Below are 26098 nucleotides of genomic sequence, written 5' to 3' on the forward strand. Positions count from 1 at the left end.
CATTTTAATTCCAGTTAGACCTTACAGTTTACATACTGTTTGGGTTTTTTTTTTTTTTTGGCAGTGCCAAATGACTTTCGGGATCTTAGTTCCCTGACCAGGGACTGAACCCGTGCCCCATACAGTGGAAGTGCAGAATCCTAATGACTGGACTGCCAGGGAAGTCCCCTTACATGCTGTTTGTTGTACAGTGTTTTAGTTCTGTCCTGTCCTTCTCTTCCAAGTAGACATCATTGTTTTAAATAATGTTTGTTTATACTTATCTACATTTTAATCATTTTTTGTTCATCATTTCTTCTTTTAAAAAATATTTATTTGACTGTGCTGGGTCTTAGTTGCGGCTCTCAGGATCTTCAATCTTCATTGCAGTATGCAAACTCTAATAGTTGCATCATTTCCTTTCAAATCAGAAATCTTCCACACAGAATCATTCTCTTGCTGTCCAAAGTTTTATGTTTTAAAATTTCTTTTAGATAGAGTTTATTAACAAACTCATTGTTTGCTTGTATAAATGTCTTTTACCCTTGTTCTCAAAAGGTTGCTGGGTATCAAATTCTAAGATGACTTTTCTTTCGGCACATTAAAAAGATTATTCCACTGCCTTCTAACTTCCTGTATTGCTATTGAACATCAGCAATCAGTCTAAGTGCTGTCTAATGCAACACTCTCTAATGCTGGAGATGTCTGTATCACTGTTGTCTGGTACAGTATTCCACCAGCCACATATGGATTTTTGATATGTGGCTGGTGTGACTGAGGAACTACATTTTTAATGTTTGATTTAATTTAATAACCATATACAGCTGGGACTGTTTTTGTGCACATCTAACTTGTAAATGCTTTTGTTTGTAAATGTTAAATGCATGTCCTTTGTAAGTAATTTTTTTTACTTTAACAGTTTTCAAGACTGTTTTGCTTTTGTGTTCTTATGTATTATCAGATGTTCAGAGGTATAAACTTTTCTTTTCATGCTTGAGGTCAGTTAGGTTCCAGGCTCTGAGGACTGGTGTCTTTTGACAACTATGCAGAATTCTTTTTCAATGTTGCCTCTTTCTCATTCTGTTAATCTCCTTCTGGAATTCAATTAGACATCATTAGAAATTCTTGCTCTTTTCCATGTCTTAATAACTTTTTTCCTTATTTTTATTTGTCTCTCTGGGCTATATTAAGTCTTTGACTTAATTTTCTACTTCACTCATGTTGTGCTGTATCCAATCTGTTTTTAATCCATTCATTGAAATTTCAAATTTTATTTATTATATCATGCACTTCTACACATTTTGTTTGACCCCTTTCCAAAGTTAATTGTTCTTTCTTGTATTTTCAAGCTTCTATTTTATTTAATCATGGAAATAATAATTTTATAATCTGTGGTAACTTCCGTGTTTGAAGCCTGTGAGTGTAATTCTGTCTGTCTGTCGGCTAGTTGTTAGTTTTAGTGCTTGTTTCTTTGTTGGGGTCTTTGTTGCTGGGTGCAGGCTTTCTCTAGTGGTGGCAAGCAGAGGCTGCTCTCTAGTTGCAGTGCGCAGGCTTTTCATTGTGGTGCCTTCTCTGGTTGCAGAGCACGGGCCGTGGAGTGCAGGTTTCTGTAGTTGTGGCATGCATAGGTTTATTCGCCCCATGGCATGTGGAATATTCCCAGACTAGGGACTGAATCCGTGTCCCCTGCATTGGCAGGTGGATTCTTAACCACTAGACCACCAGGGAAGTCTGAAGAATCACTTTTAATTAAATTCTGATTGAAATTATTTTGATTTTATTGGTAAGGTGGATCTGGACTGCAAATCCAGATGTGAGGACTGGCTTATGGTTATGAATTCTGAAGGAACAATTCTTTTTTTCTTCTACCCCACACTAAGGTCATAACAAGCTAGTTGTCTTGCTTCCCTTCAGACCTGTAAATCTATTTCTCATTCTTGCTTTCATGAAGGTATGCCTCTTTGCAGGAGCCTCCTTTTGGACTACTCTCTTTGGAAGCCCTTTAGCCTTTGTCTCCTGTGCTCTACATTCTATGCATCCATCTGGACAGAAAGTTAGGGTTCCCGGGGTTTAGTAGACCCTCAGCAAAAGTCAGCTTGCTTATCTCCCAGAATTGCTACCTTCACTTCCATTTTTGGTTTTATGGAATTCTACCTTTCATTCTCGTTTAGTAGTACATCATTTTAAAAGATGTTTTTAATATTTTAATCAGAAGTTTAGATGTTTCAGTTAGGAAGCTTATACAGAATTTCTAGTCTATCATATTGCCAGAAATAGAAATTACCCACACTGTTTTCCTAGTCTTTGGTCGATGAGTGGCTGGATAGCTACAAGCAAGACCAGGATGCAGCGTTCCTGGAGCTCGTTAACTTTTTCATCCGGTCTTGTGGATGTAAAGGTGAGGAAACTACCCTTTTCTAACCCCCAGCCTTTCTCATAAAACTTTTTCTTTGTGAATATGAGTAGGATTAGGCATTCCTAAAAAGAGAGGGTAAAGTGTAAGAAAAGTTTCCTTTATTTAACTAGTATCAACTACACTGTTGATTGGTAAATAGGGAAGTGATCCAGTAATGGAATGTATTGGTTTGGAGACAGAATCCTTTGGAGAAAAATAAACATACTAAAGTGATGATGTTTACAGATTTGGACCATCAGACCTTTCTTTCCTCTAAATAATCTTTTCTTATCCCTTATTTCTAAGCCATTTCATCTCATATTTCTCTACTGAAACTGTGGCCCCAGGTCCCCAAAGGCCATGACCTAATTTACTGGGGCAGATAGTCTTATAAGACTGCAGGTTGTATTATAAGAACCTGGCATAGTTTTCTTGCTTTCTTTTTGTTTGGAATATTTCTTTTTAACTGTAGTTTTCTGCTGTTTGATTCCCTGGGGTTTTCTAGACAGGTTGCCTTATATCAGATATTCCAGTTAGATGGTAGCACATTTATGACTAGGATTCTGGTCTTCTGATTCCCCACCTGAGCTCTTTTCAGTATATTTTTAAGATCATCTTCAAATGTTTATGTAAATGGTCATGGTATCTGTTATTTCCCTTCTAAGTATCTCATCTCCATTCCTCAGGCACTGTGACCCCTGAGATGTTCAAGAAGATGTCTAACTCAGAGATCATCCGGCACCTAACCGAACAGTTTAATGAGGTGGAGGAAGACTATCCAGGATTCTCTAGCCACCGTTATTGCAAAATACAAGGCCCATTACCCTCTTCTTTTCGATTCTGGGAAATAGGATAGCTTTTGGAAGGAGGGATTTAATCTCTTGGGAGCAAAAGGGACCTATACACATTATCCGAATATGCCTACAGAGTTGAGAATAAGATATATATTTTTTTACTATATGGTTGGGTTTTGACATCCAGTCTCTGTGACTCCATGGATCTGGTAGTAACTCTCCCATCTTTTTCATGAACTCTTCTTTAGGATTCAGGAGACTATCCTCTGACAGCTTCAGGCCCATCCTGGAAGAAGTTCCAGGGAAGCTTCTGTGAATTTGTGAGGACATTGGTCTACCAGTGCCAGTACGGCCTCCTCTACGATGGCTTCCCCATGGACAACCTCATCTCCCTGCTCACTGGCCTCTCAGACTCCCAGGTCCGTGCCTTCCGTCACACCAGCACCCTGGCTGGTAAGCAGTCACTGTTAACTCTGTAAGTGTTCTCATGGGGGTTGGTAGAACTTCCCTCTGTTCTCTAGTCCTGGGTCATCTTTCCTGCCTGCATTCTAGCTGTTTACTTCAGGGTCATGCTTATTTTGTCCTGAACCTTCATCCAGTTTCTCACTAGTGGGATTGTTAAAAGGGGTGGATCACAGTGACAGTTTCCAGCTTTAACATGTTTCTCAGAGCTCACTGAGAACAGGCTAAGGATTAAAAGCAGCCCAAAAGAGGGAGAGAAAAAGCCCACTCCAGAACAGTGAGTCTTAGGATTTTAGGGTCACCCTGCTCTAGCTTTTCTTTTTCACTGCTCCTTTTTCCTTCTTTTTTGAACATACCATCCCTCCTCTGACTTAATGATTTTCTTACCTTGTTTTTACTGACTCAAGCCATGAAGCTGATGACCTCCCTGGTAAGAGTTGCCCTCCAGCTGAGTCTGCACAAGGACAACAATCAGCGTCAGTACGAGGCTGAACGGAACAAGGGCCCGGGACAGAGAGCGCCTGAGCGCCTCGAGAGCCTGCTGGAGAAACGCAGAGAGGTGAGCTGTTTCCCTGCCTCCTGCTCTGCTCCCGCGCTTCCATCACAGCTGCTTATCACACCGCCTTATCAGCCCCCAAGCTTCTCTCTCCCAGGCAAGCTTTCAGACTGTGATGATGGAGTTTGGCAGTAGTTTAATAGACCCATCCTGTTAGAGGTCATTGTATGTTCAGCTTGTTTCTGGGATTTGGGCTCAAGAGAGCATTTCTAGTTAGAGTAAATTTTAAAAGTTCTCTGTAGTTCCACTTTTGCTCAGTTTCTATTGTCTGCGTTCATTATCACAAGTATTTAAGTGTTGGGCCTGCATCTTGTGCAAGGAATTAAGCATTGACTTTCATCTCAAGTGTATGGTATGCAGGAGTGCTGGGAGGCCAACTGCTGGTGGAGGAGGCCAAGTTTTCAAGGAATGGAAAGGACACAGGCCTGTCGTTCACTCCTGGATTTAAATTCTGTTCCAGTTAGCTACTAGCTCCATGGCCTTATGTAACCTCTAAGCTTCAGCGTCCTTTCCTTTCAAAAGGAGGTAATTGTTTTTGTGATGACTAAATGAGACGAGTAAATTGCCTACCCAGGCACGTAGTAGGTACTTGCTTTGATTCCTTTTAAACCTGAAGACCACCACCAGAGGACATAACCCCCAACAAAATCTCTTACACTGTGTAAACCTTCAAACAGCTGTGTATGTCATGAAACTTAACACTGATTTTCCCCTTACTTCTCCAGAGTATCTGAGACCTCCCCAACCATGAGGTTGGCAGGACTCACCATGTCTAACTGTGCCAACTGACTGTTTTCCAGCTCTCATCAAAGATCTCTTCCATGCTAAATCATTAGAGGAGGGAATGTTCTACTTCCCGGATTCTCTTTTGCTGTTTTCACTGTCAGTGTGATCTTAAATAGTATATGTATTAAATCTGTCTCAAATCTTATATACACTCGTGTGATTGTTTTATTGGGACTTCTCTGGCTCTTGCTTCATCAGTTGTAGTTTTACTTTTCTGTCTTTAATTTCTCCCTCCCCAATGGTTTCCTCTTTCCAGTTATAACTGTATATAAGCGTTTGAATCTATCCTTAATCCTTCTCTATCAGTTACTCCATTTCTATCCTTTTAGTATTTCCTTCCTTCCTTAATATCCAGCTGAATCCTTTTTGCTACCTAGCTTCTATACCCATTTTTTCCTTTCCAATTTCTCTCTCCAAACCAGTAACTTCTTAATCCCTATAGCCAATGGCCTTTTATCAGTCTCCCTTTTTGACTTAACGTAAAATTTGGTATTGATAGACCCACCTTTCTTCCTTTCCTCTCTTTTCCTTTTTCTTTAATTTTGAAAATATTCAAATGTTCAAAAAGATATATTGGTAGAATGAACACAACATATGAACTATCTAGATTTAACAACTATTATTTCGTTCAATCACTCAGTCGTATATTTCACTATACTTCATCTACTTTTTTTTCCCTGGTATTTTTACTAAATTGTGGATGTGTATGTGTGTGCTCAGTCATGTCCGATTCTTTGCGACCCCATGGACTGTAGCCCTCCAGGCTCCTCTGTCCATGGAATTTTCCAGGCAAGAATACTGGAGCCGGCTTCCATTTCTTAACGTCAGGGCATCTTCCCAACCCAGAGATCGAACCGCATCTCTTGCACCTCCTGAATTGGCAGGCAGATTCTTTACCACTAGTGCCACCTGGGGATATTTTAACCTAAAGATTTGAATATGTCCTCTAAAAAAACATGTTCCTGTATTATACTGTTTTCCTATCCAAAAACATTAACAGTGATTCCCTAATATTTTCTAATCCCAACTCCTATTTAAAAATTTCCATTTGTCCCCAAAATGCCTTTTCAGTTCAGTTGCTCGGTCATGTCCAACTCTTTGCAGCCCTATGGACTGCAGCACTCCAGACTTCTCCATCACCAACTCTCAGAGTTTGCTCAAACTCATGACCATCAAGTCAGTGATGCCATCCAACCATCTCATCCTCTGTTGTCCCCTTCTCCTTTCTTCAGTCTTTCCCAGCATCAGGGTCTTTTCCAGTGAGTCAGTTCTTTGTATCAGGTGGCCACAGTATTGGAGTTTCAGCTTCAGCATCAGTCCTTCCAATGAACACTCGGGACTGATCTCCTTTAGGATGGACTGGTTGGATCTTCTTGCAGTTCAAGGGACTCTCAATAGTCTTCTCCAACACCACAGTTAAAAAGCATCAATTCTTTGGTGCTCAGCTTTCATTATAATCCAACTCTCATATCCATACATGACTACTGGAAAAACTATAGCTTTGACTAGATGGACCTTTGTTGGCAAAGTAATGTCTCTGCTTTTTAATATGCTGTATAGGTTGGTCATAGCTAGTCTTCCAAGGAGCAAGCATCTTTTAATTTCATGGCTGCAGTCACCATCTGCAGTGATTTTGGAGCCCAAGAAAATAAAATCTCTCACTGTTTCCATGTCTTTTATATCTGGTTAATTCCAGCCAGACTGTGGCTTAGTTAAGGATTGTGCATTTCATTTGGTCTTTTGTGTTTCTTAAGTCTCTCTTAATCTTGTACAGAACCTCTGCCCCGGCCTCCACTTTCCCCTCAGGATATTGATTTATTGAGTTGGGTCAGTTGTCTTCAAGAATGTCGCCTTGCAATTCTGCTTCCCTGTTACCTGTTAGGGTAACAGATAACATCTAGTCTAGCGTTTCTCAACAATGCCATTTAGGAGGCTGTCCTGGCATTGTTTCAGCAGATGTGCTCAATTGTGTCCAACTCCTTGTAACACCATGGATTGTAGCCTCCCAGACTTCTCTGTCCATGGGATTTTTCAGGCAAGAATACTGGAGTGGGTTGCCATTTCCTCCCCCAGGGGATCGTCCCATCCCAGGGATCAAACCCACAGCATCCCTGGCCTGTATCCACTAGGTGGCGGTAGTACCCAGGTCGTAATAAACAAAACTGTCTTCAGACTTTGCTAAAGTCCTGTGGGAACCCCAAACTGAGAATCACTATTCTAATTGCTTTGGCATAGTCACTTATAGATGTTTTTCTGGAACTCTCTTGCTTTTTCCATGATCCAGCAGATGTTGGCAATTTGATCTCTGGTTCCTCTGCCTTTTCTAAAACCAGCTTGAACATCTGGAAGTTCACAGTTCATGTATTGCTGAAGCCTGGCTTGGAGAATTTTGAGCATTACTTTACTAGCGTGTGAGATGAGTGCAATTGTGTGGTAGTTTGAGCATTCTTTGGCATTGCCTTTCTTTGGGATTGGAATGAAAACTGACCTTTTCCAGTCCTGTGGCCACTGCTGAGTTTTCCAAATTTGCTGGCATATTGAGTGCAGCACTTTCACAGCATCATCTTTGAGGATTTGAAATAGCTCAACTGGAATTCCATCACCTCCACTAGCTTTCTTCGTAGTGATGCTTTCTAAGGCCCACTTGACTTCATATTCCAGGATGTCTGGCTCTAGGTGAGTGATCATACCATCGTGATTATCTTGGTTGTGAAGATCTTTTTTGTACAGTTCTTTTGTGTATTCTTGCCACCTCTTAATATCTTCTGCTTCTGTTAGGTCCATACCATTTTTGTCCTTTATCGAGCCCATCTTTGCATGAAATGTCCCCTTGGTATCTCTGATTTTCTTGAAGAGATCTCTGATGCTGCTGCTGCTGCTGCTGCTAAGTCGCTTCAGTCATGTCCGACTCTGTGCGACCCCATAGACGGCAGCCCACCAGGCTCCCCCGTCCCTGGGATTCTCCAGGCAAGAACACTGGAGTGGGTTGCCATTTTCTTCTCCAATGCATGAAAGTGAAAAGTGAAAGTGAAGTCGCTCAGTTGTGTCTGACTCTTCGCGACCCCATGGACTGCAGCCTACCAGGCTCCTCCGTCCATGGATTTTCCAGGCAAGAGTACTAGAGTGGGGTGCCATTGCCTTCTCCAGAAGAGATCTCTAGTCTTTCCCATTTTGTTGTTTTCCTCTATTTCTTTGCATTGATCGCTGAGGAAAGCTTTCTTATTTCTTCTTGCTATTCTTTGGAACTCTGCATTCAGATGCTTATATCTTTCCTTTTCTCCTTTGCTTTTTGGTTCTCTTCTTTTCACAGCTATTTGTAAGGCCTCCCCAGACAGCCATTTTGCTTTTTTGCATTTCTTTTCCATGGAAATGGTCTTGATCCCTGTCTCCTGTACAGTATTACAAACCTCTGTCCATAGTTCATCAGGCACTCTATCAGATCTAGTCCCTTAAATCTATTTCTCACTTCCACTGTATAATCATAAGGGATTTTATTTAGGTCATACCTGAATGGTCTAGTGGTTTTCCCTACTTTTTTCAATTTAAGTCTGAATTTGGCAGTAAGGAGTTCATGATCTGAGCCATAGTCAGCTCCCGGTCTTGTTTTTGCTGACTATATAGAGCTTCTCCATCTTAGGCTGCAAAGAATATAATCAATCTGATTTCGGTGTTGACCATCTGGTGATGTCCATGTAGTCTTCTCTTGTGTTGTTGGAAGAGGGTGTTTGCTATGACCAGTGTGTTCTCTTGGCAAAACTCTTGTCTTTGCCCTGCTTCATTCCGTATTCCAAGGCCAAATTTGCCTGTTACTCCAGGTGTTTCTTGACTTTCTACTTTTGCATTCCAGTCCCCTATAATGAAAAGGACATCTTTTTTGGGTGTTAGTTCTAAAAGGTTTGTAGGTCTTCATAGAACTATTCAGCTTCAGCTGCTTCAGCGTTACTGGTTGGGGCATAGACTTGGATTACTGTAATATTGAATGGTTTGCCTTGGAAATGAACAGAGATCATTCTGTCATTTTTGAGACTGCATCCAAGTACTGCATTTTGGACTCTTGTTGACCATGATGGCCACTCCATTTCTAAGGGATTCCTGCCCATAGTAGTACATATAATGGTCATCTGAGTTAAATTCACCCATTCCAGTCCATTTTAGATCGCTGATTCCTAGAATGTCGACATTCACGCTTGCCATCTCCTGTTTGATCACTTCCAATTTGCCTTGATTCATGGACCTAACATTCCAGGTTCCTATGCAGTATTGCTCTTTACAGCATTGGACCTTGCTTCTATCACCAGTCACATCCATAGCTGGGTATTGTTTTTGCTTTGGCTCCATCCCTTCATTGTTTCTGGAGTTATTTCTCCACTGATCTCCAGTAGCATACTGGGCACCTACTGACCTGGGGAGTTCCTCTTTCAGTATCCTATCATTTTGCCTTTTCATACTGTTCATGGGGTTCTCAAGGCAAGAATACTGAAGTGGTTTGCCATTACCTTCTCCAGTGGACCACATTCTGTCAGAGGATGAGATGGCTGGATGGCATCACCGACTCGATGGATGTGAGTTTGAGTGAACTCCGGGAGTTGGTGATGGACAGGGAGGCCTGGCATCCTGCAGTTCATGGGGTTGCAAAGAGTCAGACACGACTGAGCGACTGAACTGAATCTAATTTCTTCCTTCTCTTTTTTTGTTCAATTTCTTTTATCAAACAAATTGCATTTATTTAAAAAATTTCCCCAGTTGATGTTCGTAAAAAACTTGTATAACTACCAGCTAGGACCTCTGAATAGCCAAAGATGGTCAAAATAACAAGACACAGAAGGGATATTTTTTCAAAACAAATCTCAGAAGTATTAGTTGACTATACAGCTTCTTTTAGAATTAGAAGGTTTAACCTTTTTCTATTCTGATAACTTATTGGCTTCATTTTCTTTTTCTCTGCTTTAGACTGATTAGCTTAATTACTTTCATTTGCCAACTCCAGCTTTCTCATCAGCTTTGTATTTTAGAGGTATCTTACTGACTGCCTAACTTCACCAGGCTATCCAGTATCACATGTGGATGAGTAGGTGGTATTCTTTTCTAAGGTATCTAATCCATACCCTCAAAGGAAAGAGGGAGAGTGGCTTGTAGCTTTCATACCTTATTTATAGATGTGTATTTTTCACATGGAGAAAAAAGTGATTTGGGGAGATAGAAGTATTGTGAACATGTGGGAAATAAAGCCACATGACCTGAAAATAAAAAAAGGTTTAAAAGGGAACATAGGATACAGGAGGTTCAGACTGTGCCCTGTAATTAATAGGAAACAGGTGAATGTCATATTTTTCTAATATTTTTGTGGCCTTATACTGCTGGGGGACATGAGAGATTGACCTGTTCCTCCCCATCCTCCAGCTTCAAGAGCATCAAGAGGAGATTGAAGGGATGATGAATGCCCTTTTCAGGGGTGTCTTTGTACATCGGTACAGGTGAGTTACTGGGCTCCTTTCATTGAAGCAGCTGGGTCCTCAGTTACGGAGTCTATAGAAATAACAAGGTCCCCTCCTAACCCTGTTATCTGTAGTCCCACAGCTCAGAAAAAACTCTTTAACAAATGTTCCAAATTGGGTTTAATTTATTCCTGCCTACAAAGGATTGCATAAACTCTTCTGGGAGGGAAGATAAGAGCATCAGGCATTGATGAGTATTATTCTGCTCCAACTTTGCCCAAGACCTCCCCTCCCCCATCTTCATGGGGCTTGAGCCTTGAGAGGACAAGAGGAGAGAGCCAAAAGCAGGGCCTTTCTGAGGGTTTACAGTTCTTCCGGCCTTTCCCCAGCCCACTTCACCCTGCCTTTCACTGTGCTAAAGGCAGGGGAGTTTTATACTGGGTAAATAGCTGGTAGAATTAAGTTAAAGAGTGTCCATGTTTGTGTCTCACTCTTACCTAGATTTCAGCCTCTGCCTTTTCAGAACCCTTCAGCTGATTTAATCTTTTCTTGAAGTGGAATCAACACATACACGTGGATATGTTGTATAACATAGGGAATATAACCGATCGTCTTACGATAAATAAAACATAATCTTTAAGAATTATGAATCACTGTTGTACACCTGAAACTTATGTTGTACATCAGCTGTATCTCAGTTCACCACACACAGTTTGGTCAATAGTTAAGATTCCAAAATCAGTTTTTAAAAGGGGCATAGAGGATAAGTTTTAACGATTGGTTACGGAAGGGAACTGTTCACTTTTTAATGTATTTTATTTACATTGGGACGAGGAAGTGAAAGGGCTAGTACTTGATGTTTAGTCAAGAAAATAGACTCTTCTGTGACAAACATATCTGCTAGGATAGAAAGTCAGTTTGGAGAGAAGGTGAAAAGGGTCAGCTTTCTCTCTGTGCCTAGGGATGTCCTTCCTGAGATCCGTGCTATCTGCATCGAGGAGATTGGGTCTTGGATGCAGAGCTACAGCACCTCTTTCCTCACTGACAGCTACTTAAAATACATTGGCTGGACCCTGCATGATAAGGTGAGAGTTGACTCAGTCCTCTTCCCTGCCCCAGGGTGCTTCAGCTTTTCCTGGTCTTGCCACTTAGGTGTTTCACTAGTGATCAGTGATGAACTCATCAAGGCACTGAACCTCAAAACTCCCCTAGTCCTGGGGAGGGTAAGAGAAGTTAGGGGAGAGAAGGATATATTTAGGGGAGTAAATGCCTTAAAACAGAGTTGAGGGAAGAAAGACTTTGCCTATGAAAAGGCAAGACAGTTACTGATAGGGTGGTGATACAAGTGCTGGGGTGGTAGCCAGAAGATCCTCTTAGCAGGATTGCTTAATTCTGTTGAAAAGGAGAATTTGGGATTTTAAGTGAGAAGACAGTCATTCATTCTTTTTGAGACATCTCAGAGTCTTCAATATAGAGGATACCCAGGCCCAGGATGAGCAACCTGAGAGGGAAGTATGGAGATCCAGTAGGGGTAAGTAGAGGAGGAGTCATTCATATTTCCATTCTCCTCAGTAGCATCGAGATGTGCGTCTGAAGTGCTTGAAGGCTCTGAAAGGGCTGTATGGCAACCAAGACTTGACTTCGCGCCTGGAGCTCTTTACCAGCCGCTTTAAGGTAGAATCAGGACCGTGCTCCTGTGCTTGGCCCTGTCTGTGGTTCCCATTTCCGCACCTCATTTTCCCACTTGTATTGCTTTTATGTATCTGTGGCTATCCCAGTATCTGCTTCTACACCCCCTCTTTAGGAATCTCTCAGATTCTAAGAGGTTGGTGTTTGGGGATGGATGCAAGGAGGTACTAAGTGATGTTCTCCTTCTTACAGGACCGGATGGTTTCCATGGTCATGGACCGAGAGTATGATGTGGCAGTGGAGGCCGTTAGGTTGCTGATAGTTATACTCAAGTGAGTCCTGGGCAGTGGAGAGACAGGGATCTCAGGGTTATCTTTTCAGTATCAGACAGGCCCTTCCAGAGTCTCTCTCCCTTCACGCATTGTAGGTTGACTCTTGTCTGTACAGGTTGAAAGACCGAGATCATTCCCAAGTTGCAAGAGCTCCGGGGGGAAATTTCCCATCTTCTCTAACTCCATATCCCTCTGTCTCCCAATCTTCTATTTGCAAGTTCTTTGTGAGTTAATCCTTGTTGGCTTTGCCATGTTTCTAACCTTGGTTGTGCCAGAGGACGACATCCACATCCACCTGCTCGTTCTGCTTTTCTCCCGGCAGGAGCATGGACGGGGTGCTGACGGATGCAGATTGCGAGAGCATCTACCCTGTCGTGTACGCCTCTAACAGAGCCCTGGCCTCTGCTGCAGGGGAGTTTCTGTACTGGAAGTGAGTGGGGCTCCTTTTGTTTGTTTCTTTATAACGCCGTCTTCTCTTGGTTTCTCTCCATCCTCTGCTGCTGTTCTAAGCTCCCCTCCCCAACCCATTAGTCTCCCTTGGTGTCTCCTTCCCACCTCAATCCCTGGAGACTTTCCTTAGCTCTGTCTCTTTCTCCTTTAATCCTCTCCCTCCAAGGTAACTTGTACTCCTTCCTTTCTCCTGTGCTGTGCCCTTTCCCTCTGCCCCTTCGACCAGGCTCTTCTACCCTGAGTGTGAGACAAGAGCAGTGGGCGGGAGAGAGCGTCGCCGAAGTCCACGCCCCCAGAGGACTTTCTTCTACCTTCTGCTGTCCTTTTTCGTGGAGAGTGAGGTGACGTATGGAAAGGAGCTGTTGTGCTAAGATGTGCAGGTAGAGAAGGATGGGAGCTGGCTCTACACGCGGTGGAGAAATGATTCATCGGGAGCCACTTCTAGCGTGTTAACATACGGCTTCGGTGACTTAACACCTGCCTCCTCCCACAGCTCCATGACCACGCCGCGTACTTAGTTGACAGCCTGTGGGACTGTGCAGGGCCTCTGCTGAAGGACTGGGAGAGTCTGACAAGCCTGCTGCTGGAGAAGGACCAGAGTATGTGCCAGCTGGTAGCCAGGGAAGGGGCCCTCTCCCCTCCTTGTAGGAAACCAGGAGAGATTTCTCTCCTGACTTGTAGAAGGCATAGGTAATGGGTGATGGGGGTGATGGAGGGGGTTCTTAGGGATCAGGTGTGGATAATCTATGAATCTGTGTTTTCCATCCGCCTGCCAACCCAGACCTGGGCGATGTACAAGAGAGTACGCTGATAGAAATTCTTGTATCCAGTGTCCGGCAAGCTTCAGAGGGCCACCCACCTGTGGGACGGGTCACAGGGAAGAAGGTACAGCGTGAGGGGTGCGGGGGTGAGGGTTGTTGGCAATGTTAAATCCAGGCAGGTACTGTCTGTCCTTACCCTCAAGTCTTAGGTTAGGGTGCTCCTTCCTCAGCCTCTCGAAGAATTCCATTTCTAGCAAAAGAAATCTGAAGGCAGCTGCTTATCTTCCTAGGAAGATAAGAGTATCAGGCAGAGGAATACACATACATACACCTTTCCCCCATCCCCAAATGATTAATTTCAGGGCTTAACCCCAAAAGAACGTAAGATCCAAGCCGATGACAAGGTGAAGCTGACTGAGCACCTCATCCCCCTGCTCCCCCAGCTCCTGGCCAAGGTAGAGGTGCCTCATCGCTCAGCCTCTGGGAAAGAGCGGGTGGAAGGAAGTGGCCTCCAAATTAGCAGTGTGGCAGGTTGTAAGTAGGCTTCCCTCTGAATCACCGCAGTTCTCAGCTGATGCAGAGAAGGTGGCTCCCCTGCTGCGGCTTCTCAACTACTTCGACCTCAACATCTACTGTACCAGGCGCTTGGAGAAAGTGAGGGGAGAGGACGACACATTCCCTCTTGCTTGCTGCTTTTGTCCCAGAGCCAAAGATTCTACTGCCAGTACCTGCTTTTTCTTAAGGACATGGATTCTAGAAAAACCAATAAGCCTTCCTTCTCCTAGGCATCTTATCCTTGAAGTTTAATGTTGTCAATGCTGTTTCTTTCTCCCCGTGTCTAGTCCCCTCAGGAGGAGTTCTCTTCCCCAGCTCCCCCACGACACTGTCTTCTCCCACCTTTCTTTCTCAGCACCTGGAGCTGCTCCTGCAGCAGCTCCAGGAGGTGGTGGTGAAGCATGCGGAGCCTGCGGTGCTTGAGGCAGGCGCTCACGCCCTCTATCTGCTGTGTAATCCTGAGTTCACATTTTTCACCCGCGTGGACTTTGCCCGCAGCCAGTTGGTGGATCTCCTGACCGACCGCTTCCAGCAGGAGCTTGAAGAACTGCTTCAGGTTGGAAGTAGGGCTATGTGACAGGACTCCCCAGACCTGTGTGGGAGAGGCCATGAGATACGGGGGTGTGGATCCGCGAGTTCTCGGGGAAATGCCACATGGACTTCCTTTTTTCCTCAGTCGTCCTTCCTAGATGAAGATGAGGTGTACAGTCTGGCAGCCACTCTGAAGCGCCTCTCTGCCTTCTACAAGTGAGCAACTCCCTGCCTGCTCCCTCTTCTATTCCTGCCGGTGTCCGTTCCAGTGTAACATTTCCCTCTTCCGCCCCCCACCCCCCACAAAGTGCCCACGACCTAACCCGCTGGGAGCTTTATGAGCCCTGCTACCAACTCCTCCGAAAGGCTGTGGACACAGGAGAAGTTCCTCACCAGGCAAGTAGACAAGTTGGAAACGTGGAAGCAGGAATCTTAGGGGCCCCGTGTCCCAGGTGGCCGCCTTGCAGGTGGTTCCAGTCCCAGGGGTGTGGAGTGGATGAGAGCTCCAGCGTGCGTGTCGTTCCTTCTGTCCCACTCTCGGAAGTGAATGTACTTTCCCAGCACCTGAAAACAGTCATTCTCTCTGGCTTCTGGGGAGTCAAGGATAATATTGAGGGATTATAGGAGACTTTAAATCAGGAAGAGATGGCATTCCTGCTCAGGGCAGAATTCTCTGAAGACTGTCGAGAATCACTTTTTTCCTCACCAGAAAAGGAAGTAGGTGTCTCCTCATCTCATTCTCTCTCTTCTGGTCTGCTTTTTTCTTCTTTCCTTCATGTGTATCTGCCTGTCTGTGTCTCCCCGCCTGCCCGTTACTCTACTGATCTTTGCTTTTTAACATGTGGTTCTTACAGGTGACCCTGCCAGCCTTGACTCTTGTCTATTTTTCCATTCTTTGGACACTAACCCACATTTCTGGATCAGATGCTTCCCAGGTGAATATGGGCCTGAGGAGGGGGAACAGGAATGGAGTACCAGTGTCTTCCTTCATTCCTTCCCCTGAAGTCGTTGTCTCCACAGAAGCAGCTGTTGGATTTGAAGGGCAGGATGGTAGCCTTCTGCGAACTCTGCCAGAGCTGCCTCTCAGATGTGGATTCTGAGATCCAGGAGCAGGTGAGCGTTCGTCAAGGACGCACATCGTCTGTAGCCCGGCTCCCATGGTCTGGGGAAACCCATTCTGAGGGGAACTTAGCAATATAATTTCTGTCATGGTCACTTTTCTGTCCTTTTTAAGCATTCTCTTTTTTCCCCCAACAGGCTTTTGTCTTGTTAAGTGATCTGCTTCTCATCTTCAGCCCTCAGATGATTATAGGGGGACGAGAGTTCCTCAGGCCCCTTGTCTTTATTCCTGAAGCCACTCTGCAGTCTGAGCTGGCCAGCTTCCTCATGGACCATGTCTTCATCCAGCCTGGGGAGCTGAGCGGTGGTACCAGGGCTCGGGAAGGGTTTGGGGCTCAGGCCTGCTTTGGGCTTGGAGGGCAGGGGGCCTGAATTGTGATTCTGACACTTCCACTCTGTGCTTGGGGGGAGCCAGGTCATTCCCAGGAGGATCACTTACAGATTGAGCAGCTGCACCAGCGGCGCCGCCTCCTGGCTGGGTTCTGCAAGCTGTTGCTCTATGGGGTGCTGGAGATGGACGCGGCCTCGGATGTTTTCAAGCACTACAGCAAGGTACAGCGGGGCGCCAGGCTGAGTATAGCTCTGACTCATGACCTCAGACCCTGTAGCGCTACAGAAAGGGTGGGGGAAATGATAGTACCAAGCTTAAAGGAAAAGTCAGGGGAAGGCCTGTGGTTCGGAATAAAGGGACAAAGAAAAGAGCCTTAGAAAACAATTGTGGAGGAAAAGCTGTTAGGAAGAAATTCATTGGAGGGAAAATGCCTTAATCTTCCTGTCCAGAATTTTTTTTTTTTTTTTTTCTTTCTGTGAGCCTAGTCTGTGGAATGGGGTAATGTAAGAAGGGGAATAAAAAGAACAGAAGAGGGTTCAGTCCTTCCAAGGTACCTAGATACCTACCTTGGTCTCCTCAACCCCCATCGTGTTGATTTCTATTTATTGAGTACCTAGTATCCCAGGCACGAAGGGCTCCTCAGTGAACAACAGTCAACTGTTCCTGCTCCTTGGAGCTTCTGTTCTGGGGGAGACAAACAGCGAAGGTTTCAGTGCAGTGGCAGTGTGTTCTGGCAGGTTCCTACTCTTCTCTGAGAAATGGACTCCAGGCAGGGTTTCTTCCCTTCGTTATTTGCCTAAACCGTGATTTCTCTGGGGCTTTGTCTCTGCTGGCCGGAGATGTGGTCTAGTATGAGTTGTTTCATGCGTAGATTCATATTCCCTACCTCAGGTCCTTTTGGAAGGAAAAGGAAAGAAAAAATCTTGATGCCTTCCCTTGGTTGAGCAGAATCATTTTAGGAAGACAGGCCCCTCCCAACTATCTCCCAGGGCTGAGGCATCCTGTCCCAGTGCTTCTTCCTCCTGCTGGACCCAGCCTGTCGCCCAGGGATACCAGCTCACCCAGAAAAGAAAAAAAAGTGAAGAAAAAATCAAAACAGAAACAGTCCCTTTCTGTGGTCAACATCATTTTGTCTACTTCCTTCCCATCAGTTCTACAATGACTATGGTGATATTATCAAGGAAACATTAACAAGAGCAAGGCAGATTGACCGAAGCCACTGTTCCCGAATCCTGCTGCTGAGCCTCAAGCAGGTACCCCTTCTGCCTGGGGGGCCTCAGGCCTTCTGTGTCCCCCACTGCAGCCCACCCCCAGCTGTTCAGAACGTGAGCTCTTTCAGAGCAGGACGTTTCTAACTTATTTTGACTTTTATTTCACATGACAGTCTCCTTCGTAACTAGTAGATCCATAAAAAGTAATTTATTTTAACCGTCAGGGCAGTTTCTACCCCAATCCCATAGATCTCCTGTGTGAATTAATTAGCACATGGGAGCACCACAATAAAGTGACAGGGAATTCCTAATTTTCTTCTGGCTGTCGTCTCTCAGATTCTTCAGTTACTACAGGCATTTTAATTTATTTTTACAGAGCACAGTGAAGCCTTCTCTGGTGCAAGGCAGTCAGGAATAGGGTCAGTGTCCTCAGAGGAAAGAAAGTAAAAACAGCAGATGGTTTCCCAAGCCCTTTAGAATTTCTAAAGGACAGAGAAAGGAATGCTGTACTTGCTTGTTCTATCTTGTTCCTCCCTTTCCTGTGTGCCATGTCTCCTGGACAGTTATACACAGAACTGCTGCAGGAACAAGGGCCCCAGGGCCTGAATGAGCTTCCAGCTTTCATCGAGATGAGGGACCTGGCCAGGAGATTTGCCTTGAGCTTTGGACCCCAGCAGCTACAGAACCGTGACCTTGTGGTCATGCTACACAAGTAAGGAAGTATTGGTAGAAGGCAAGGTACTTGCCTCTTCCAGACTCTGTGTACAGGACCAGCTGGGAGTGAGGTCTCAGAGGGAGGGTCATCAGGTCCAGGAGTAGCGGTCACGTGGGTGAGCGGGTATCCCTGGGCGACAGGCTGGGTCCAGGGGGAGGAAGAAGCACTGGGACAGGATGCCTCAGCCCTGGGAGATAGTTGGGAGGGGCCTGTCTTCCTAAAATGATTCTGCTCAACCAAGGGAAGGCATCAAGTTCTCCTTGTCTGAGCTTCCTCCAGCTGGCTCCTCCAGTCAGCCCCCAAATCTGGCATTCCTGGAGCTCCTCGCGGAGTTCTCCCCCCGACTCTTCCATCAGGACAAGCAGCTGCTGTAAGTTAGGGGTGGGTGGATAAAGACGTGGGTGAGAGAGGAAGGGTCTGGTGAGGGCTGTGACCACTTCAGACAGGCTCCATCCCGCCTCTCTCTCAGACTGTCCTACCTGGAAAAGTGTCTGCAGCGTGTCTCCCAGGCACCTGGTCGTCCCTGGGGTCCAGTCACCACCTACTGCCACTCCCTCAGCCCCGGAGAGAACACGGCCGAGGTCAGCCCTCAGGGCTACCCCCGCTCCAAGAAGAGGCGAGTTGAAGGTAAAGTGCAATGAGTGTGGGTATCGGGGTGCTCAGCGCTACTGCCTTGATAGCCACTGCTTAGGGAAGCAGCATGTGGCCTTTGCCCCTTTCAGAGTCTTGCATTTGGTCAAATAAATATTCATGTAGCCCCTACTATCATTAAGGCTACTCATTTTCTTCCAAGGTTTATCTAGCCAAGTAAAAATAGCCAACTTCTATGAAAAATTAAATAGAAACTAATGATAAAACCAAAGATTGAACTAAAGAATCTGTACATTTATGATGCCTCTTGTTGACATATTATTTTGCAATTTTTAAAAATTTTATACGGTCTTCATGATTTTTATAGTCTTCAGATCATACCTGTCACATTTACATATGTTTTTTCTTTAAAGTGATTTTTAAAAAATATAGTCTCGTTTTGTGATAATACCCCAGAAATCACAAACTTGAGGTGTAAGTTAGTTTTCTGGTGTACATTTTAAAATACTAGTAGTCACACCGCATCCCCCAGGTCTAGGTAGTAGACTGACCTATTTCTTGTCTCCGGATTTGCTTATTTTAGACATTTTATGTAACTGGAATCATAGTCTGTGGCCTGTGTCTTCTTTTAATGAGCATGTTTTTAGGGCTCATCCATTCTTAGCATCTGTCAGTACCTCATAACTTTTCATGGCTGAATAATCCATTTGTATGGATATGTCATTTTATCCATTCATCAGTTACTTGACATTTAGATTGTTTCAACTTTCTGACTGTTAACACCTGATGCTCCTGTGAACATTCATGTGTAAGTTTTCACATGGATGTAGGATTTCACTTCTCTTTAGATACATGTAGGAATGAAATTGCTGTATTGTATGGTGACTATGTGTAACTTTATGAGGAACTACCAAACTAGTTTCCAAAGTGCCTGCATTGTTGTGCAGTTCCTACGGCAGTTGACAAGGGCCCCAGTTTCTCTACACGTTCAAACTTGTTATTGTCTATCTTTTATTTTATCCATCTCTTAGTGACTAAATTGGTATCTCATCTATTATAGCTTAAATTTGTATTTCTTTAAGTACTAATACTGTTGAGCATCTTTGCACATGCTTATTTGCTATTTGTATATCTTCTTTAGAGAAATATCTATTCAAATTCTTTGCTCATTTAAAAATAGGGTTGTCTTTTTATTGTTGAGTTGTCTCTTACCAGATATACAGAAAAAATTTCCTCCCATTTTTTGTTGTCTTTTCATTTTCTTGATGGTGTCCTTGAAATACAAAAGTTCTTAATTTTGATGAAATTCACCTTACCTGTTTTTTTGTTGTTTGTGCTTTTGATGTCATATCTTAAACTTTCCTCATCTAAAGTCACAAAAATCTATTCCTGTGTTTTCTTCTGAGAGTTCTCTAATTTTAGCTAATACATTTAGGTCTATGATCCATTTTGAGTTAATTTTTGTGTGTGGTGTGAATTATTTTTAAGGTCTTCTGTATGCCACCTAAAGTTATCTTTCATACCACCAGGAAACTCTGCTTTTAACCAGTAAAGTAATACTTGTTAAGGACCTACCATATGCAAGATACTGTATTAGGTGTTTTAGAGGCCATGATAGATTCTCAAGCAGCTTACCATCTAATAGAAAAGAAAGAAAATACATTTATAGAAAATCTGAGCTGTGAAGTCACCAGTAAGTGATAACTTCCCCGGGGTTGGACAGATGACTGCTACAGAATTCAGAGAAGAAAGGTATCCTTTTATGTTCCGTTGATCTTATGAAGGCTTTATCAAGAAGATGGTATTTAAGCTAGATCTTGAGAAATGGGTAAGATTTATATAAGCTGAACAGAAGAAGAATAAGTACCACGGACAAGCAGAACAGCACAAGCAAAACAGGTCAGTGTTTGCCAAAGCACATGAATACATAGATTGGTTTGCCTAAAACAGAGGGTTTGTAAAGTTAGGATAAAACTGAAAAAATTGGTTCCATTGTTCATCATACTTACTGAGCTCCTTGCCTTCAGTTGTGCTTGGAATGCAGGAGTGAGCTTTCTTTGGAATAGTGTCAGATAGCGATGTGCTGTGGAAGAGGGTGGGGAAAGTCTTACAAAAAGTGATCAGGGAAAGCCATAGAGAGTATGAATGCAGGGCAAAAACTGGAGAAAGAGGGGGTGCCTGGTGTATATCAGAATAGCAGATGAGGACTTAACCTGGAGGTCCAGTGGTTAAGGCTCTGTGCTTTCAATGCAGGGGCTGTGGGTTCAATCCCTGGTCGAAGAACTAAGATCCCACATACAACACAGCCAAAACCTTAAAAAAGGGGCAGCTAAGGGAACAGCAGACAGGCGGGTGCGAGTGGTCCAGAGGCCATGGCAGGGTGTCTCTGGCTTGTTCAAGGAATAGCTAAGAAGGCCAGTATTGCTGAGTGGAGATTGTGTAGGATACAGGACCAAAGAGGTTGTCGGGGTCCCAAGCATAAGTCAGAATAAAAACTCTGGCTTCTACTCAGAGTGAAATGGGTAAACACTGAGGGATTTGAGCAGAGGAGTGACAGGATCCGCCTCACATTTTAAGGGGTTCCTGGGTGCTGTGTGTAGAACTGGCTGACGGAGAGGCAGGGCTTGAAGGCAAAGAACTGCTGAGGAGGCTGCTATAGGGGCCCAGACAGGCGGGAGCGGGTGAAGTGGGGAGAGGCAGATGTGAGAAGTGACCAGACTCTGGACATACTTCCAAGCTGTCACTAATAGGGCCTCATAATAAGAGAGAAAGTAAAATATGAGAGAGAGAGGAGTTGCGGATGACTCCATGGGTTTTGGCCTGACACTTGGAAGACTGGAGTTGATAGCAGCTGAGATGGGGAAGTCTGTAAGAAGTGAGACCGGGACTTTGGTATGTTACAGGTGGAGATGCTGGAGACAGGAGTCTGGAGTGTAGGGTGGGGGGAGGGAGAAGCTTGAGATAGATGTTCGAGTTGGTACTTAAAGTCATGAACCTGAAGGGCTAAGAAAGCCACTGAGGATGGAGATGGGGAGAGGTCCTAGGGCTGAATCCTTGGACATGACACCAGTTAAATAGGCTGGAAGATTAGGAGTCACCTGGGGGCTCAGGTTTATTCTCTGGGAAGACAAGCTCACAGGTGTGGCTCTTCCCTGTTTAGGGAATGTTCTAATGCTTACACCAGAAGCAGCTCACTCTCCAGTTACTGGTTTCAGAGTGCAAACAAGGCTGTGGGGAGGGAGACAATGGGTGTATGAGTGTTTCCAGTTGATAAATACTAATATCAATTTGACTTATGTTTTAAAATAGCTTTACCTGGGTTTTTTTTTTTTAACATTTTGGCTTCTTTCTCCTTTGTCTTCCTCAATCTCTTATAGACAGTCCTTAATATTTTGAGCCCCAGGTTTTCCTCTTACCCTTCGTATTAGAACTATGCTGACATTACGGTCATTTCATTTTTTTTCTGGCTTTTAGAAAACCCAGTCTTTCACTTTCCTGTTTCTCCTTAACTCTCATGCTTCCTGCCTCATTTCAGGCCATTCTAAACTTTTTCTCACTACAGAAACCTTGAATGAATGGAATCTCAGATTTCTCCATTGATTAACTGAGACCTCTCAGTCTCAGCGACTCCAGCCTTCTCTCACATTTGTATATTACGTTTATCTGTGGAACGTATGTCTCTTTCCATCTTGTTTTCTAAGCTATGTATGAATTTCTCCTGGACAAGCCCTTGATACAATTCTATAAACCCTACTTTTTAGTACGTAGGGCTGTGCTCAGTTTTAGTCATGTCGTAATGAGACCATCTAGATTTTCCACTGCCTTTTTTTTTTATTGCCTTCTTATTTAACTTTTTGTTACCAAATCCTGACTGAGCAGATCTTGAAAAACTGAAGTGTCTGGTGGTACCTGGTCGCCAGTAAGCATGTGCCTCTGCTGCTTTGCAGGGCCCTCCAGGCAGCACAGAGAAGACATCTCTGCATCCCAGGAGGAAAGCCTACAGCCGAACAGCATCCCAGCCACACCTATGCTCACCTCCACAGCTGTGAAGAGTGGGCAGCCCCTTGGGGCATCAGAGGAGATGGAAGAAGGCGGCAGCTCAGAACTGGCATTTCCCCAAGGGTGCGTCCCCCGGGGAAACCTGGCTCTGATTTCCCAGTCTGGTGTCTCCCCATTTCTGTTGTGTTGTTCCCTGCCACAGGATCCCCTCATTCTTGGTTCTTCTCAGGTCCTTTCCCCTTTTTTCAGCTTTTCATTTTCTCTTTTTCCCTCCATTCTGAACTTTCTGCTGGCTTTAATGCTGGCCACTTTACCTCCTCTTTTTACCCTACATTTTTATCCCTTGTCACTGATCCAACTTCATTCCCAACAGCCTGTACCTTTTAGGCAACCCAAGGTCAAGGTCCTTGAGTCCACAGCATTTCCAGACTCCGCTCAACCCTTCAGATCCTGGTCTGGGCAAGCAGCTGACCCGGTGAGCTTTTCTTATCATCTTCTGTCTTCACTTCAAGTCTGTCCCCCATTATGAGGGGATTCTCCCTGATCAGTGCTGCTGTGCTGGTGCTTTCTAGACTGTTTTTAACCACACAGCACTTCCTTCCAGTGTAATGTGGAGCCCTAGTGTATAAAACGGATGGAAGTAGAGCTGCTCTGATGGGAGCAGGGGTGCGAATCTGGACCCCTGGTCTGCTTACTGCCCTGCCCCCGCTTCCCCATTCCCCTGGGGTGCCAAGAAACTCTTGGGTCCTTGAAAACCTCTACTCTTGGCCACTGCTTCCAGGCTCAGCTTGATGGAAGAGGATGAGGAAGAATTAGAAATTCACGACGACTTGAGTGAAGATTGGCAAGGTTCAGGCAAGGTGAGTGGACCCAACAGTCCCTTCTCCCTTTAGAACTGGAAGCAGATGCAAGGGAAAGAACCTAGAGTGATTCTCCTTTGTCTTGATGATGCCTTGTCCCTGGAAGCTGCCCCAGACATTTTCAAAGAGTCATAAAAGAGTAACGGTTTGTAAGTTTCTATTCACTTTGCTTGGACTTAAAATTTTTCTCCCCTATCCTCTTAAAAAAGTAAAGTACCAAAAAGGACTGGAACCACACTCCCATTCCCAATCCCCATGTAAGTATTTTGTTTGTTAATTGCCCCAGAACTAAAGAGAGCCCTCAAGCTAGAGAGAGATGGGCAGTTACCCAGTGCTTAGAGCCTGGCAGCAAGTCTCTCCTGTCCCAGCGCAGGCTCAATTGACCTCCTCTCCTGAGAGGGCTGCCCGAGCCCCTCCTCCACTCACTCCTCTGCCCTTGCCTGCCTGCTTCCACAGGAGGAAATGCTGCCAGTTCAGTAGGAAACACATTGAATTCAAATGAGATGTCTCATAGGAGTCCTAGGTTCCCCTACTTTATCAAGTTAACTCCATAACCCCTCTCGGCCTCATCTTTAAAATGGACCTTTTACGCAAGATACAGAGAAAAGGAACCGTATAAACAGAAGAGTATTGTGTTTCTGCGGCTGTTCGCTCCCTCCTCTGCTCTTTGAGGAGAAACGGGCACAGCGGAGCGGGGTGGGGCTTGGGGGGTCTTGTGCTTGAAGGCAAAACCAGACAAAATGTTCACCCAGAGCCTAGACAGCAGGACCTCTGTTAGGTGTTTAGTGCTAAAGTTCCCCCAGGAAGACCCGACCTCTGGTTCCAGCGCTGAGCAAATGGAGGTCTCCGTCGGCAGGCCAGGAGAGGGGGCACTGCCCTGATGACTCTCACTTTGCTCCTCTGCCCTTCCTGGCTGCTTCAGGGACCCACTCGGCCTCAAATTTGCCACGTGAGAGGGAAGGGGCCCTCTGTTGTCTGCAGGTGATGGGAGTGGGGAGGACTGTTCTGACATTTGACCCCGTTCTCTCTAGTCCTCCTCCTCCAGTGAGCACAGGCTGGACCTTTTAGATTCTACAGAGCTGAACACTGAGGTGAGTGTCCCCAGAACAGACTGCAGAAGGCAGGTTAAGAGGCCTCAGCCCCGGGCTGCCGTCTCAGTCACCTGGGGCTTTAGCGTGTCCTGGGGGAGGGGCGGTACGGGAAGAGGAGGAGAGTGTCACCTGGAGGACACTGCAGTCATCTCTTTGACCCCTGGTCCATTGTTAGGTCTCTGTATTTTACTTTAATCTTTCTCATTACAGGATTTCTGATGTAACCCTAGGTCCTTCCCCATCTCCACGACATGACCCAGCAGAAGATGGAATGAAAGGAATCGTTGCTTCCCCACCCCTGGTCTCTGAGGGGGAAGAGCTGGGCTGTGCCTTGCTCCCTGGCCTTCTCTGACGATGCTAGGCTGGGGCAGTCAGAAGCCCCTGTCCTTGGGGCTCCATCCCTCTGTTTGAGCAGAGTGCCTATTTTCTGCTGTTTGGAGTTGGGGGGGGCATCACCTCAGTTGTGGAGAGGGGCACCGCACACCTGTGTTGAAAATAAGGAGCCCATAATTTTTTCTGTATTGTAGGAAAGTTTCTGAGCTGCTTTTGTGCCCTATTGATTTAGCTCAATAAACACGTATGAGTCAGTTGCAGGATGTGGCTTGAGACTGTTAAACTGATGGGAGGTCAGGTTCTTTGCTGGAGCCTTAAGCAGCTCTGCCCAGCCCTGTGGTCCCATGTACAGGTGCTGGCATTGCCCCCACCCCCGGCAGGTGCTTTGTGCACTGGCTCTCGGGGATGTGTTGCTTAGTCAATGGGATACTGGCTGCCCCCGAATAGTTTGTCTGGTGGAACGAGTTTAGGTCGAAGAGGGAAGGTAGGGGAAGCGTCCCGAAGGGCGGACCACGTGCCTCCACTGAGACCAGGCCAGTTCCCGTGTCTTGGCAGGCTTCACCCATGTGCTGCTTTCTAGGGATAATTTCACGCTCTCATCCCAGAGACAGCTGTTGTAACTTGAACTTCATTACAGAATCTCAGTATCTGAGAGTTGGGAAGAAACTCAGAAGATATTCTGAATGTCCAACCCCAAACCTTCACCACCGCCCTCTCCTCGTCCTTTCATTCCCCAGCTAGTTCCTCACCAAGCCCTGGCAAGTCATTCTCCAAAATTTCTCTGATCTCTTTCCTGTCAGTGCTGCCGTCATCTCACACCCAGACTCCATAGAATAGCCTCTGGCTACTGGACTTCTTGAAACTGACTTGTTCTCATTTTGCTTCTTGAAACACTGTTCTCTGTTCCCTCTAACAAGTAATCAAATACCTGAAACTGTTGTCACCTTTCTGCTGTGACTGCTTCCTTGTGTGGTTTAAGGAACTCTTCAGCCTCTCCTTTTAGATACAACTTCAGTTCTTCCCTGTCCTGGGCATCTGCTGTAATCTCAAGTTCTCGCTGTGTGGTGTCCCAGGCTGCCCAGCCGGTCTAGTGGTTTCTGCAGAAGGATGCATGGTTTCCTGTGATGAGGTCACTCAACCAAACTCATTTCTTCCTCCTCCTCCCTCCCTCCAGATAAAAGCT

General features: G+C 45.1%; 1 protein-coding gene across 8 annotated transcripts in view; it reads left to right on the top strand.

Moving 5' to 3' along the window:
* The window catches only part of STAG3 (stromal antigen 3), a 31170-nt gene extending 5995 nt beyond the window's left edge, over positions 1-25175 (top strand). For 3 of the 8 annotated variants that reach the window (XM_027527995.1, XM_027528002.1, XM_027528001.1), the window contains 30 exons: positions 2281-2377; positions 3061-3137; positions 3417-3621; positions 4038-4189; positions 10373-10446; positions 11369-11492; positions 11983-12081; positions 12289-12368; positions 12691-12798; positions 13045-13159; positions 13312-13417; positions 13600-13703; positions 13942-14034; positions 14144-14233; positions 14490-14690; positions 14811-14881; positions 14974-15061; positions 15520-15600; positions 15671-15778; positions 15923-16091; positions 16200-16336; positions 17267-17368; positions 17890-18038; positions 18283-18411; positions 18511-18668; positions 22580-22754; positions 23005-23106; positions 23413-23491; positions 24523-24582; positions 24793-25175. In XM_027527995.1, coding sequence (XP_027383796.1) covers positions 2281-2377; positions 3061-3137; positions 3417-3621; positions 4038-4189; positions 10373-10446; positions 11369-11492; positions 11983-12081; positions 12289-12368; positions 12691-12798; positions 13045-13159; positions 13312-13417; positions 13600-13703; positions 13942-14034; positions 14144-14233; positions 14490-14690; positions 14811-14881; positions 14974-15061; positions 15520-15600; positions 15671-15778; positions 15923-16091; positions 16200-16336; positions 17267-17368; positions 17890-18038; positions 18283-18411; positions 18511-18668; positions 22580-22754; positions 23005-23106; positions 23413-23491; positions 24523-24582; positions 24793-24801 — 3342 coding nt within the window. In that variant the 3' untranslated portion in view covers positions 24802-25175. The remainder of the gene's footprint in view (positions 1-2280; positions 2378-3060; positions 3138-3416; positions 3622-4037; positions 4190-10372; positions 10447-11368; positions 11493-11982; positions 12082-12288; positions 12369-12690; positions 12799-13044; positions 13160-13311; positions 13418-13599; positions 13704-13941; positions 14035-14143; positions 14234-14489; positions 14691-14810; positions 14882-14973; positions 15062-15519; positions 15601-15670; positions 15779-15922; positions 16092-16199; positions 16337-17266; positions 17369-17889; positions 18039-18282; positions 18412-18510; positions 18669-22579; positions 22755-23004; positions 23107-23412; positions 23492-24522; positions 24583-24792) is intronic. The other 5 variants (XM_027527996.1, XM_027527998.1, XM_027527997.1 and 2 more) reach the window with 5 other exon arrangements.
* The last annotated feature ends 923 nt before the right edge of the window (positions 25176-26098 follow it).

This window comes from Bos indicus x Bos taurus, chromosome 25, assembly GCF_003369695.1.
Source record: "Bos indicus x Bos taurus breed Angus x Brahman F1 hybrid chromosome 25, Bos_hybrid_MaternalHap_v2.0, whole genome shotgun sequence".
Taxonomy (NCBI): domain Eukaryota; kingdom Metazoa; phylum Chordata; class Mammalia; order Artiodactyla; family Bovidae; genus Bos; species Bos indicus x Bos taurus.